The sequence below is a fragment of the Nematolebias whitei genome, chromosome 18 (assembly GCF_014905685.2).
Source record: "Nematolebias whitei isolate Nwh7 chromosome 18, NemWhi1, whole genome shotgun sequence".
Lineage (NCBI taxonomy): Eukaryota > Metazoa > Chordata > Actinopteri > Cyprinodontiformes > Rivulidae > Nematolebias > Nematolebias whitei.
In genome coordinates, this window is record NC_056515.1 from 38,906,897 (window position 1) to 38,921,241 (window position 14,345).

The 14,345-nt window shown below is 42.7% G+C and overlaps 2 protein-coding genes across 2 annotated transcripts in view; both read left to right on the forward strand.

Annotated features, from left to right (window-relative positions):
- Positions 1–43: 43 nt before the first annotated feature.
- apba1b (amyloid beta (A4) precursor protein-binding, family A, member 1b) overlaps positions 44–14,345 on the forward strand; it is a 29,088-nt gene continuing 14,786 nt past the window's right edge. The window contains exons 1-7 of the mRNA XM_037692656.1: positions 44–107; positions 6,555–8,418; positions 9,468–9,758; positions 9,991–10,030; positions 10,257–10,402; positions 13,665–13,697; positions 13,794–13,880. Coding sequence (XP_037548584.1) covers positions 6,607–8,418; positions 9,468–9,758; positions 9,991–10,030; positions 10,257–10,402; positions 13,665–13,697; positions 13,794–13,880 — 2,409 coding nt within the window. The 5' untranslated portion in view covers positions 44–107; positions 6,555–6,606. The remainder of the gene's footprint in view (positions 108–6,554; positions 8,419–9,467; positions 9,759–9,990; positions 10,031–10,256; positions 10,403–13,664; positions 13,698–13,793; positions 13,881–14,345) is intronic.
- The window catches only part of pip5k1ba (phosphatidylinositol-4-phosphate 5-kinase, type I, beta a), a 9,318-nt gene continuing 9,156 nt past the window's right edge, over positions 14,184–14,345 (forward strand). The window contains exon 1 of the mRNA XM_037692515.1: positions 14,184–14,195. Coding sequence (XP_037548443.1) covers positions 14,184–14,195 — 12 coding nt within the window. The remainder of the gene's footprint in view (positions 14,196–14,345) is intronic.

Sequence of the window (14,345 nt, forward strand, 5' to 3'; positions counted from 1 at the left end):
GGACAAACCGAGCCGAGCCGGGCCGGGCGAGGACGTACGGGACAGGAGGGTGCAATGTGAACCACAGCAACCGGCAGAACCGGGCCATCTCCTCCTTTAAAATGAAGGTAAACGATCCATAATCGTGTCGGTACCGGGACGAGGATTAGGAATTAAAAAAGGTTCTGATGGCGGATTCTGCACCTGCCGAGCCTCAAATGGACCGATGCTGAGACGGCTCGGACATTACTACTAACACATTAAATATAAAGCGTTTCTGTAAAATAATCTGTGGAGATTACGTCAGAAAATAATAATAATAAGGCCTTTTTTATCACAATAAAAGCTTAGATGATGGGAGGGGATTTATGGAACCCTTCAAAATAAAAGCATCTGCTTATGTTCATGTATTCATCATTCAGAGATCCTGTCAGGTGATGCAGCCCAACATGGACCATATGCTGCGTGTGCGCGTGCGTGTGTATGAATCATGCCATCAACCCCACCATTAATCACATAAAATCACTCTTCTGTTCGATAAAACGCAACAAAAACACAAAAATCTACAAGTTTGTTGTTTTTGAGTGAAACTGTTGAAATAAATCAACATGTTTCTTTTCACCTGTGAGGGCTTTGGGATCTGGGTTTGAATTTAAATTTATTAAATGCACGTTTAACGAGTTTGGAGCTTTTTCTAAAGCTCATAAAAGAGATGTTACACAAAATAAAACTGTGAAGATTAAAATAATAAAAGCTGGTTAATTGTCATCAAGGCAGTTTATATTAACAATACTTGTATTTTTTAAATTAGAGTTATAAGTTTGCTTATTCTGAGTTGAAAGCAGGGGCGACAGAGATGAGGGGGGGACCAGGGGGGCAATGGCCCTCAATGACCCACAAATTTCTCCTCTTGCTTGGCACCATTTTTAATATCCCCCAAGTTTTTTTTAGGATTAGCAGAACCTCAAACATATGTTTTGTTTTTTTAGTAGGAGTTAAAAATATAAATTTGTATTTAAAATAAAACTTATAGTCCCCCGAATAAGAACAACCGGTCTAAAACCAACGTCCTGAACATCAGGTGTCAAATTATGCAGAATATTTATCATAAATATCACTTTATGAATGGACAAGTTTTTATACGTTGGGCTATGAGTTTATGAAACTGTAAAGCAAATTAAGGAAATGTTTGGGGGAACGCTTTGCAACGTTCACTGGTCATGGCTTTTTTTTTTTTTACCTTTTATTTTCTGTTTTGGACTTTTATAACCTACTTTTGTTCCCAAACGTAAACAGCAACTAGCAAATAAAAACGCTTTTAAATAATTAGAAGAAATGGAGTCTTTAAAGTTGAGAAAGCTCGTTTCTAGTTGTTTAGTTCAGCGTGACCCTTCAAATTAAAGATGTACATCTTACTTTTTAGGAAAAAAGATTAAAAAGCCTAAAGTAGAGACGGTTTTACATTAAAACATGACCGTCATGGAACTCCAGATGTTCTGACCTCTGCTCTTCAGAATCAGGAACATTTCTAGTAAAAGAAGCTTCATCAGTTGACATTCCTTTACCTCTTTCAGTTTTCAAACCACAGTTTTACATCAACAGCATCAAGGACTTTATGAAATTCTTTTATGAATTTTGGTTTTGGTGCAGCCCCCGGATGTTCAGTGGCCCCCACACTGAAACGTTAGTGAACCGCTGATGTTTAGCATCACATTTCTCATTTTCCAGGTCATCTGCTAACTAGATATTGGTCTTCAGACCCAGAATCATTTGGACTTGGTGGAGAAGACTGTCAGTTTTTGAGCACTTTCTCTAAAAACCAAGTAAAACGATGACAAAAGACACGAAAAGTGCATTTTGAAATCTGAGTCTTTTGGTCTTTTGACTGTTGATTAGTTCCCAAAGCAACAAGGAAATTCCTTACGAGACAATATTATTAATAATTATAATACTTTGAGGTCATTTACTGTCCAAAATGAAGTTGGACCAACAAAGAACCGTTCGGTTCTTGCTGTTCTTCTTTACGGCCTTAAGAGACGTTCTGACGCCGACCGACTAAGAGACTTTTGTCCCGTTCTTCCTGCGAACACGTCTTTTGGCATCCAGCCGTAGAACATTGTCCTCGTTACATTTTTAGTTTCTTTGGTGGAGACAGCTCAGGACTGCAGGCGGGCCGGTCCAGAACCGTCCCCATTTCTTTGAACTGTGAGCAGAGTCTGTTTTTTTCTTCGTCGTCACAGTGTAAAATGCTCAGACGTCCCTGGAAAAGACGCGGTCCTTGAAGGCAGCGGATGTTGCTGTAAAACCTCTGCTGAACTTCTCTTAACTATTGCTGCCATCAGAACCCTGATCCCAGCCTAGACCATCACAGAACCAGGCTTTTGAACTGGTTTCAGTCCCCTCTTGGTCCAGAGCTCTTGGCATCTCATTTGTTTGGTTTCTGAACTCTGGACCGTGGAGCTCCACGACTGTTTCCCGAAGTCACTCCCTGGTCCACATGGGTCCATCAGCTGGTCAGGAATGGTGGTTCTTGGTCTGGTTCTGAAAGATCACAGCGGCCCATTTTAAACTTTTTGCTTTTCATTTGAGGCACCGATGAAGTTCTTCATTGTTTTTCTGTACATTTAGTGGAGAACATAATTATTGTCTCTGATGTTTGTGGACAAACTGGAGACCTTCTGTCCATCTTTTCTCATCAAGACTCGTCCTTTCTTTGACGCAGCTTTCATACGTGATTAAATCACCATTTGACACCGTCCATCACCTTCTCTCATATTCTGGAAATGCTGCAACAGGATGTGCAAGTTAAACTCAAATATGTCCTGATGCATGCGTTGACCAGGTTTGTCCTCGGGCTGGTTCTTTGAGCAGCAAGTGGCCATCAGAGCACTAACAATCGATTGTTAGACTGTTGGTCCTTTTACATGTGAAAAGCTGGTTTCTGGAAGTCCCCAGCAGACTGGTTTGATCCATTTTGAAAGGGTGTTATTTATGGGACTGTGTTTGTGGCAGTCCTCAGACTGATGAAGTCTTTCAGATGGAAGACGAAGCGTTTCAACCAAGAAGAATCCGTCCAGATGACCTGACTTAACTTTGTTATTAAACTCAAAGTCTTCAGTAGGCTTCAAGGCATGGATACGTTTCTAAGATTTACCTGAAAGCAGGGTTACATTTAAGTTTCTACTGCTATTTAAGGTTTCAAGTTAAGCTCGTTAAACGTCCTTAAGGCACAAAGTTGTTTTTTTAATGACGTTTGTCAGTTTAAAAATCAGCAAATCATCGAGCCAACCAATCCCTCGTGGAGCAGCTTTCACCGCAGCCCGACAGATGGAGGTGCCGAGCTCGGCCCTCAGATCTGCAGGCCCGGTTCGGATAACCGCCTCTCTGTTGGGGCCATCTGTGACCCAGGCCAGCCTTCTCATCTAACGCCCAACCTCCGTGCGTAAGGACGTATAAACCCCAGCAAACAAAGAGGAGCTAAAGCTAAAAGCACCGTCCAGAACCTGCGTCAAAAGGCTCATGGTGTGTCCAGTGTCTGTTTGCTGTAACCGATAAAATTCTGTCTTTTAAATCACGTAGAAGAAAAACAAAATCTGTCTTGAAAAGCTATGCATCTTCTTCCACCACCTTTCAGACGTCCTGCAATGCATAGCACTTTGATGTGTCGACTCTCAGCTACTATCACACAGAGTTTTGTCTAAATGTCTGTAGAGCCGTCAGAGCTTTAATTATTTTTGTGGTTTCTAAAATCAGTTGTCGACCATTTTGATCCAAGTTTGTTCACTTGTACTTATCCATTGGTTACTTCCTGGGTGTTTCGTTAAAGTCCGTCCGGTGGTTTTTGAGATATATTGTAACACACAGTTGCAAAGTTTGCTTTTTATAAACAACTCTGAGTACAGATTTGCTTAAAGATATTACCGTAATAGCCCTGTGATGGACTTGCGACCTGTCCAGGGTGTACTCCGCCTTCGCACAGTGATTGCTGGACATGGGCACCACTGACCCCCACGATCTGAAAAGGAAGAAGCAGGTAAAAATAATGGATGGATATTAATAGTTGTGTTTAGGCTTGTTCTTCAGGCTCATTCCTGTTTATCACATCTGTCGGTTAAAGCAAAATGCCTGGTCTGTCCAGTTGCAGCATCCATCAACCCTCTGTTCAGTGACTACTCGTTGCCTTCGTTGGTTAGTTTTCTTGGTCATCCTGGACAAAAGTTGCTCTCTCCTCCTCTCTCCCTGTAAACACAGGTAACGCCACCAAACCAAATCAATTTGTGGCACAATGAGCTCTAGCAACGCTGAAGACGTAACAACTGAGCTCTCAAATACCAGTGAATCTGACGAAGCAGAAGCAGGAAACGTCACCTAAACGCAACATGAACGTAACAATCAGCCTCTTAGAGCAAACGTGATGGCGTGTCAGAGTCTACAAGGTGGTGTTTGCTTGAACCACAATGAATTGTAGAAGGCTACAGTTGTAGATGGTGAACAACGACGAGATTTTAAATTAGTCGAAAAATCAAAACCTATATTTTTAAATACATTTCATGTAAACTGCTTTAAATTTGTGGATTTACAGGTCCATGAAGGCTAGATAAAGAATAAAGGTCTACAAAATACATTGAGCACCAAAGACGCTTTTTCCATGTAGACCTTCAGCTAAAATACGTTTTTCCCTCTATCTGAGACTGTACACATCTTTGGTTGGCAGCCTTTCCTAGAACTAGTTTAATATGTCGAGTTACAGAAAATTCTGTCAACTGTTTGACGTGAATCTGGACCCATGGGAGTACCTTAATGGAGAGAGACCCTGTCACGTTAAATAAGTACCAAAACAAGGCTTCTCATCCACAGAACGTATTTAGTATTCAGAGTCTGCTCCATCGGCTCCTCTCTGTCAGGGCTTATCAGGTACCAGATAAAGGTCCCTCCTTGGCCTCCTCCTCTTCATTCTTTTCTCCTCCATCTTGTGCCATCTGCCAGCTGCTGGTTAGATGAAAACAGTGCAGATTAAAATGCACAGCTTCTCATGGGATTTAAGCATTTGGTATTTAGTGACAGGGTGAGCCCAATGTGATGCTTATCATTTAATACATACATTTTTTAAAGATATTGTAGTAAATTTATCTTTTTTTTTGCACATATGCAGCTGGATTGATGTTAACCAAACATTTTGCACGCCTCTAGTTCTACGTAATGTTTTGGAAAGTGTTTGGGATTGTTCAAGACTTATTCTGCACTCAAGAGGTCTATAGTCGTTCAGCGTCTAACGAAACACTTTTTAAATGTTAGAATTTAAGGTCTTTGGTCTGAAGCACACGGTGTCAATTCCTCTGTCAACAGAGGAAAGGAAGCATCCAGACTGTTGACAGCAGAGCGTCCAAAAACCTGGTTCTGTGATGGTCTGGGCTTAGATCCCCGTTCTGGGGTTTTACAGCGGAATCTGCTGCCTTCAAGGACCACGTCTTTTCCAGGAATGTCAAGGATTTCTCACCAAGACATTGTAAAACCACGTTCTGCTCTAAAAAATGAGCTTCAGACCGCCAAGCTTCACACTTCTGCTATTTATTACTTTTTGGAGGATTTCAGCCGCTGTCACATCTATGAAAAAAGACAAAGACGCATAAAGTAACTTCAAGTAACGTAAAGTTGTGTTGAAATGAGTGAAATAGGATTTGATGCATTCTTTTAAAAAGTCCTCTGCTTACTGACCTCGGCAGTTTTGCGTAAATTAAATGCTCACTTGTTGAGTATCTTTGAGGCACATGTCCATCTGTTCATGTTGTGAAATGGTTAACTTAAAAAATAAGATACCAACTTCCATTTTGGTGTATGGCTACATATAGGCATAAGGAAGTTTATTTTTGAAAATTGGGCTGCCATGTCAAAATCCACAATGACCACTGCCATATATGTGTGTTTACTATCATTTGCGTAAACTATGCTTTCTAGTTTTTATATTGCTTAAAAGTACAGTTTCCTCAAATGATTGGGGTGGCCCTTTGTGTGGCCAAAGATTAATCTATTGTCCATCCCCTGGATTCACCATTGCGCCTGGTCGTGGATAAAATTGCTTCTTCCACTCAACAAGAAAAAAAAACATCTATTCTTCTACAGTGCAACTCCTCCCCACTTGAATATCTTGCACCAAAACCATTAACGTTAACTTGTATTCCGTTCAATTCCAGTCCAGAAAAAACACTCATCTCAAAAACTACAAACATTCACTTTTCAAATCCCTCAGCGATGGGGGGACATTGTTCCACTTGTTAATTTCTTTAAATTGATTGTGCTGGAGCAGGGACTTATCTAAAAGAAGCAGATAAATGTTTCCTGAGGCCAAGAGTTGTGAAACACTTGAGTTAAACGAATGTATAAACAGCTGCTCCTTCATTAAACTCATTTGTACAAGATTTGAACTCATAAAATATTGACTCATTGGGTAAGTTAAAGAGTGCCACTTACAAACTCTTGATTAAATGTAAAATAAACACCCAGCGTTCACAATTTACCGTTAATTTTTGACAGTCTGAGTAACATTTCCCATTTATTTCTGTCTCTTTATCTCCCAGGCTAATCCATGAGTGGGGTTTCTGAAAACTTGAGTCTAATCACAACCCAACAATGAGCCAAAAGTATCATGAAGATGACTCTGGGGAGGCAGGTGAGGAGCACATGGCTGCCTCGGTGTCCCCAAGGAGCCGGCAGCCCAATGGAACCCCTGGAGAACCTTCCGTACGTCGGTCCTGGAGGCCATGTCAGATGCTCAATCAAGAAGGGGAAGTAAATCCTCATCATCATCATCAACATCGCCATCAACAATACCCTCCTCACCAACACCACCCTGCTGGCCGTGGACCCCATCGTCACCGACGACGACCTCCATCAGGCCAAGGGCAAAGCCAAGGTCAGGTTCAGAGTCCTGGTCTGGCTCTGCCTGTAGTTTCTTCCAGGTCAGATGGAGGAGACGATCAGGACACTGAACCTCGTACTTTGCAGCAACTCCGCCCTGCTGTTACTCGCTATCGGCGTCATGGTGACCCCAACCCAAGACTCAGAGGTAACAGACAGCGTCAGCAGTTCAGAGACGTACAGGATTCTCCACATGGTGTCGACGAGACAGAAAGTTCAGCAGAGGCAAAGCCACAGGAATGCTCTACAGTTGGTCTAATAGTGAACCAATTACAGGACAAAGGTTCTCCTCATCTAACCCCTGTTGCTGTTGTTACTCCAACTCACCTCTCTGCTGGTCCTGCCATACAAAATGTGCAGCTCGAACCCCAACAGGCTTCTGCTGATGCAGAAGAGGACTTCCATGAGCAAAAAGCAGTGTGTGAAGAAGAATCAAAGGAAGTTCAAGAGCAGGCGACAAATTATGTAACTGAAGGTTACTCAATCTGCAGCCATGATGAAAAAGTAGAAGAACAAGCTGAAAAGGTGGAGGAGGATCGGGAGGATGCGATTGTCAAAGCAGAGGAAGACCCTGCAGCTCAGGGAAGTGAAATTACAGATCTCTGTTCTGACACAGAGAGCGCCGCCTCACTCAGTATGGATGGACCTCTCCACAGCCCCCCACCTCTCCAGTCACCAACTCCTCCTTCCTCTCCTGATGTCCCACCGTTCCCCCAGGTGGACCACTTTAGTGAGGACATCAGTATGAGCTCTTTACCTGACAACAATCCTTTACCCGAAGAGGAGGAAGACGATTACTCTGAATCGTGTTCACTATCTCACTCGACTTCTTGCTCTGAATCTCATCCAAAAACCTATGCAGACTTTTACACGGAGTCCCACCAAAAACCTTACGAAGAGCCTGTCTTTGAATCATATTCTGACCCAAAATTCCATCCCAACTCTTTCCCTGCGCCGCTTAAGACCTCCTACCCTGATTCACCCAGGGAACCATGCCTGCAACCTGGTCGAAAGACTGAGGCCAACAGGCAAGAGTCACAGCAAGAGCCCTATGTCAGTCACAGACTGAAGAATGTTCAAAAAGGGTCTTCATCCTCCCCCACTGAGGGATATCACCACGCTCCAAGACAGAATAGAAACCATGGATCCCGTCCCTTTTCGCTAGATCGCTCTGTTGGCTGCCGACTGCACCATTATGACGGGCAGTCTGACAGCGAGGGAGAGAGCGCCGATAAAAGCCCTCTTTCCAAAAGTGGTAGGGTGGCAACCAGGCAACCACAAACTCAAGCCAAGGCCTCATCCCCTGGGCAGCCTAGTTCAGGTGAAGCCAAAAATGATCAGAATATGTCAGGTCTATCAGGGGAAGCTGCAAAGGGCTCGGGAGATGCCATCAGCCTGGCGATTAAGGACATAAAGGAGGCGATTGAGGGTGTGAAGACTAAAGCTGTGCGCTCCCCTTACACACCAGACCAGCCTGTGGAGCCAATCTGGGTGATGAGACAGGAGATCAGTCCCACAGAGGAGGTATACCCACTGCAAATTTCAACTGTATGTCATCTGGTGTCAACTGTATGTCATCACTAATATCACAAAAAATTAATTTTTATTTTAACCAGTTTTACTGCCAGTGTTGCCATGTTTGTAGTTTTAAGTTTTTTTTATATTGATGTCGACCAAAAACAAGAATATGAGATTCAAACAAACTTATTAGGCTGGCCCATTAATTCCCTCTACCGACTAGTTCATATTTTTCTATCAAAACAATCCAACTTTCTTGTCTTTTAAAGTAATTTTCAGTAGTAGTTGTTCAAAATGTTCTGAAGGTCTTTGAAAATTTTCTTTGGGCAATTGATACTTTCACTTAGACTGGGTAAAACAGCTGTCAATCTCTAAAGAAACAATTTCAAGGATCTTTAAAAAGCCTGGAATACATTTAAAGATAGCAAAACATATTTCAGCGTAGTACATTCTGAATACGTACCTGGTACTTACCAGTACAGTGTATATAACAGGTTAATACCGGTTATCTTCCACAGAGGTCCCCCTACCCTGGTCCTCATGGCCCACTGTCCTGCATGTTTTAGCTGTTTCCCTTCTTCAACACACCTGATTCAAACAACTGAATTACCTACTCAGAACGCCATAAAGCACAAGCCAGTCAATGACTGAAATATCCAAACCATGCAGGACAGTGGGCCACAAGGATCAGGGTTGGGGATCTTGATCTACAACATATGTACCTAGTAGATACCTGTTACCTATAGGCTATGTGCCTGGTAGATACCGGTTATGTACATGGTACACTGAATATCCAAATGGTGGGTACCTGATAGACACCTGGTACTTACTAGTTACTTAAGCGGTCCAACAAGGGCCAGGTTGTATTATGAAAAGACTTGTTACCTGGTGCAGCCTGGGCCGTAATATATATTGCTCTCCAAGAAAGGGTCACAGAAAAATATGGCTTCTTTGACACAAAATACAAAAAATTCAGAGTTGGCTCTAGTCTAGGTTTTAACGTACTCATAGTTTATTTTCATTTGATCGTACTGTCTTTGACTTCCATTTCTCAGACTTCCCCTCACTCCCCTTCTCAGTCGGCTTTGGACTCTCCGTCCCGCTACGTCTCCCTTCCAATCCGGGACAATGTCAGTCCTATGAGGGCGGAGTCATCCAGAAGCCTTAACCCGCAGCAGACCCAACACAACCATCACCACCACCAAGACCACCAGTCGAGGGCACCACAGACATACGCACCTAGTAATCAGCAGCAACTGTGTCAACGTCAGCAACAGCAGCAGAGTCAACAGCCTGCTGCTCAAGCTCAGCCGCCATCACCCTCTCAGACACCATCTGCCCAGGAGGTGGGTCCATATCAGCTCAATTTAACATCAGCTGGGGTTTCATAGTCACTTGGTTGATATCGCAGGTCAAATTTTTTTCTAATGTAAATCATTTTATGGTTAAGGTAAAACTTCACAATAAAATAAACGATTGGGGTTCAATAAAGATTTCCTGACGTTCACCTTCTTGATTTGAGTTCTGCTGATGAAGTTTGAACAGCTTTGAGGTGTTTTCTTCTTTCTAATGTCTCAGATACGTCGAGCTCTTCCTCCTTTTCCCACATTTGTGGACGGTGAGTCGAATCCTACTCTCATCATCAGCTCCACCTCTGTTCATTAAAGCCAAAACGATCAAGAAACATTTGACAAACACTTACTTGTAGAGTTTGTTTGTGGTTGTCACTTCCTTTGCCTGGCTCCATGGTTGTTTTCTAAACACATTACTTGTTACAAACCACTTGACGTTATCGTCACTCCAACGTGTGCGTTTGCTGACGTCTAACGTCTGCGTTCTTGTAGTCCCAGGCCCTTGTGACCCCGATGACCTGATTGATGGCATCATATTTGCTGCGACCTACCTGGGCTGCACACACCTGCTTTCAGAGAGGACGCCCACGAAGAGCGCTCGCATGCAGCAGGCCCAGGAGGCCATGAGCAGAGTCCGGGTGAGAACAAATTACAAGAAACAAACTTCATTGCAGCCATTTCATTTTTTTTCCACAAAAACTTGTATAAAGTAATTTAATGCTTGCATTCAACTCCACGATGCCTCTGATACTGCAGCATAAAGAGGCTTTCAGACCAAGCAGCTGTGATCTGAAACTTATTCATTTATGCTGTACTGCGCGTGCCAAGGATCACACAATCTCATGCACTTCTCAATAGACGGGTTGCTGTAAGAAGTTACAGATGCAACATTAGCAGCTAAAGGCGCCTCGTATGAAGAGGGAGCTTTCTGCTCACCAAGACTCTCTGGAAACCCTGCCCTTTGTACACTGAACGTCCAAGCAGTCAGCTGCGGAATAATGTGGATTTTCCATTGTACAGTTTCACCAGGACTCACTTTGACTCGGGTCTACATGGTCAGGGTGGTTTTCTATATAACTTGAGTGCCACCTCAATGTGGGCAGTATTGTCATGGCGTGACTGCACGAAACTTCTATCCAAGCGAATCACAACACCGCAACGGCCAAAGGAAAAATATATGCCGACCAAAATAATCGATGCACATGCATGTTTAAAGATCGGCTGTGGAAAAACTCACATGGGTCTAGTTTTCAGATCTGGATTTTCATCTGTAGCCTTGATATTTTCTATCATAAGAAAAGTTCCCCTGCAGGGGTCAAAATACAGACTTTAGTGCTTTTGAATTTACACGTGCAACTGGTTATTTTGAGTGAAAACTGTCGGGACTACGACCCTCTGAGTTGAACAGATCAAAGCATCTTGGAGACTTTTCCCACAAACACCATTTGCCAACAGACGCACCTCGTAAGATACAAACTTCAGTTTCCTTTCTTGAGTCGCAGAGGCTCTTTAGTCGTTTTTCCATCGTCCAGTCTCAGCACGACTCTTTTTGCCCTAATTCAACCAGACATGGTTCTTCATGGTCTTGGTAATTTTCCATATACCTTTGTAGTTTGCCTGAAACTTGCCACCAATGAGAAATACGTGAAACAAAGTCACAAAGTGCATGTACTCACCATCCTCTGCCACAAAGTCATTGCCGAGTCGAGACCACCTTCTCTCCGCCACTCGTAGCCAATAAATCAAGTCAAATTGGTCTAACGCTGTCTTCCACCAAGTAGCACAGTGTTGGTTTATATGTTGACATTTTAATGGATATGTTTTTTTAAACTGGTAAATAAGAAACAAATGCTGCGGTTATTAGGTTTTAAAATGGAGGATTTGAATCTAGTGAAGGAGAAGTTCATGACCGATGTCACTCTCTGGCCAATCTATGTCCTACTGATGTCAAATCATTTAGCTCATCTGCTTAAAATATCAGCTAAGTTGGTCCTAAGAATCGAGCTGGAAGCATGTGGGACCACCCCATAAAAAGGCCCTTCAGCCTGAGCCGAGCTGAGCCAAGTAAGGCCGAACTGACCCCATGAATTAAAATAAAAAGCCAAGGCAGACTCAGTGGGGAGCTTGAGACCATTTCTGGTCAGAAAGGACCTTAAACTTGCAGCCACAGAAATAAGATCACACGACGCAGCTCAGAGAAAACAAAAATGCTTTGCATTAATAAATGCAGCTGCAGCCACAGATGTTGTTTTGGCTTTAGGGTTACGAATATTATCACGTTTTTTAAGGACATTAAAACGTGATCTTTAAGCTACAGCTCTGCTTTTAGACAGTCGTGAAAAGACCGAGGTTCACTTCATCTAGCTCTTTGAAGGCCTCAGCGGGAGACACAGCCGACGGGTTTGTGAGCAGTAAATCATCTACGGATCACTGCTTCTCATCTACAGTAATACAGGCCCCGTGCTCCTCCTATATGGACTGGTGTACAGGACCGAGGGGCCTCAGGGACCAGAACCAGAGCTTTGTGCTCCAGTCAGAGTCTATGGTGTCAAACGCTCATCACGCAGGAGGGGAGAGGCTTTTAGCTTCAATTTGAGGATCAGATGGAGCACAGAGACGACGTGACTGGATCAGAACCGATTTCTGCTTTTTGTTCGTTTTACACGGTTCACGTGAAGAAACGTAACCGAGGTCATGATGTTGAATCTAAAATAAAACTACAACAAAAAACAAACAAACTGCAGATTATTAGAAAATGTCGAGTGAAAACTGAGCTGAAAAGAAGATGAACTGGTACCATTAAAACAAGCCAAACAAAAGCTAAAACTAGCAAATCAGAAGCTAGGAGCTAAAATGATCAAAACTGTAACAAAGTAAAAAAAATAAACAGTAGCTAAAAGCTAAAACAACAGCAAATTGGTAGCTAAAACAACAATTGAAAGCTAAAATGATTAAAACAGTAGCTAAAAGCTAAAACCATCTGAAAAGTATTTACAAGCATCTCCATAGTGTCTTTCACGTTAGCACTTTACATCCTAACTGATGTTTTAGAAAAAGATCTTTTTAAAGGTTTGTTATTTTTCAAAGTTCAGTTTGATTCACATTAAATAAAAACAAACGCACTCAAATATGAATGACAGTAAATAAAGAACGACAGAAAACTTGCAGGAAAGTTCAAGTGAATTTTAAAAGGACTGAGACCTGTTTGTTTTGTTTTGAAGACGACGATGTTCGAAGGAGTTCACGGAGCAGCAGCAGAGCTCATGAACATCCAGTTTTAACAAACGCTGAAACGTCTGAGAATTCTGCAAACGAGATCTGCTGAGTTACAGAAAATTATCGATAAATCGTGGGATTTATTTGTCTAGTACCTCTTATGAGCATCCTCAGATGTTGTAACCGTCTAAACACCAGAGATCCATGAAGGAACTCGTCAGCTGCACCCAGTTCATCGTAGGGGCAGGATTTTAATTGGTCAACCGTGATGTGAACTCATAAAGAGCTCGTTTAATCCCATCTGTTCTGCTGAAGGTAAGAGGAGAGGTTTGGATTAGATGAACGCACTGAATTCAGAGGTAACTCTGACCAACATTCAGACACGCCGAGCCGTCAAACACACGAGGTGGTTCTTTGGTCTTCGGGCTGCTTTGTGTCACATCGATGCCAAGGAGAGTTCTGATCATGTTTGGTGCAGAGGCCTCCAGCGTCCTGCTGCGGTCAGACGTGATGGGCAGCGCCACGACGGCACAGAGATAATCCTTTAAGGTTCTGTCCTCCCTTTATTTGGAGCCGAGTCGGCCTTGAATGAGTAGACTGGGTTGAGCTAAAAGCAGTTTCTCAAACTGCTGCTTCTATTTTTATCTTTTTTTTTGTGAATGTCTTCTGCTTTCATCCCTGCAGGCTGCCCTGAAGCAGGCGAAGAACAGGAAAAAGGTAGTTTTTTGTGTTAAACATCTTTCCTCCTATCATTGCCCTGAATTAGACTCAAAGTATCAGCAGATTTCAACTGTTCTCATTCTGTTTCTGCAGAGCCCTGACGGCGAGGCTCCATCCACAGCTGAGGTGGACCTGTTCATGTCCACTCAGAGGATCAAAGTCCTCAATGCAGACACACAGGTAGGACAACTGCACGTGTCCTTTAAAGGGGTCTCTGACTACGTGCACACAGCGGCCTTAACATCATTTCTCTTTTCCACTTAAAGTTGTTGTTTGTGACACACGAAAACTTGGAATAACTTAAAAAATGCATCGTTATTACATTTTTCACCAAAAGGACGTTAGGATTATTTTACCAGCACAACGTCATATATACTGGTTCCAGAGCTAACGTCATTAAATTAGCTCTTAATTAGTCCAAATTTAACATTCAAGCTAAATGAAGCTTTCCCCGGAGCAACCCGTCTACGTCATTTACTCAGAATGCATTACAGCGTAAATAAAATGAAATTTGAGATATTATTTATTTTTTTTAATGTTAAAAACTAAACTGCCTACAGTTTCTTTTTTGTTGTTGAGATGTTTCGCTCTCCATCCGAAGGGCTTCATCAGTCTGAGGAGTCACAAACAAACTGTTTTCCCCCA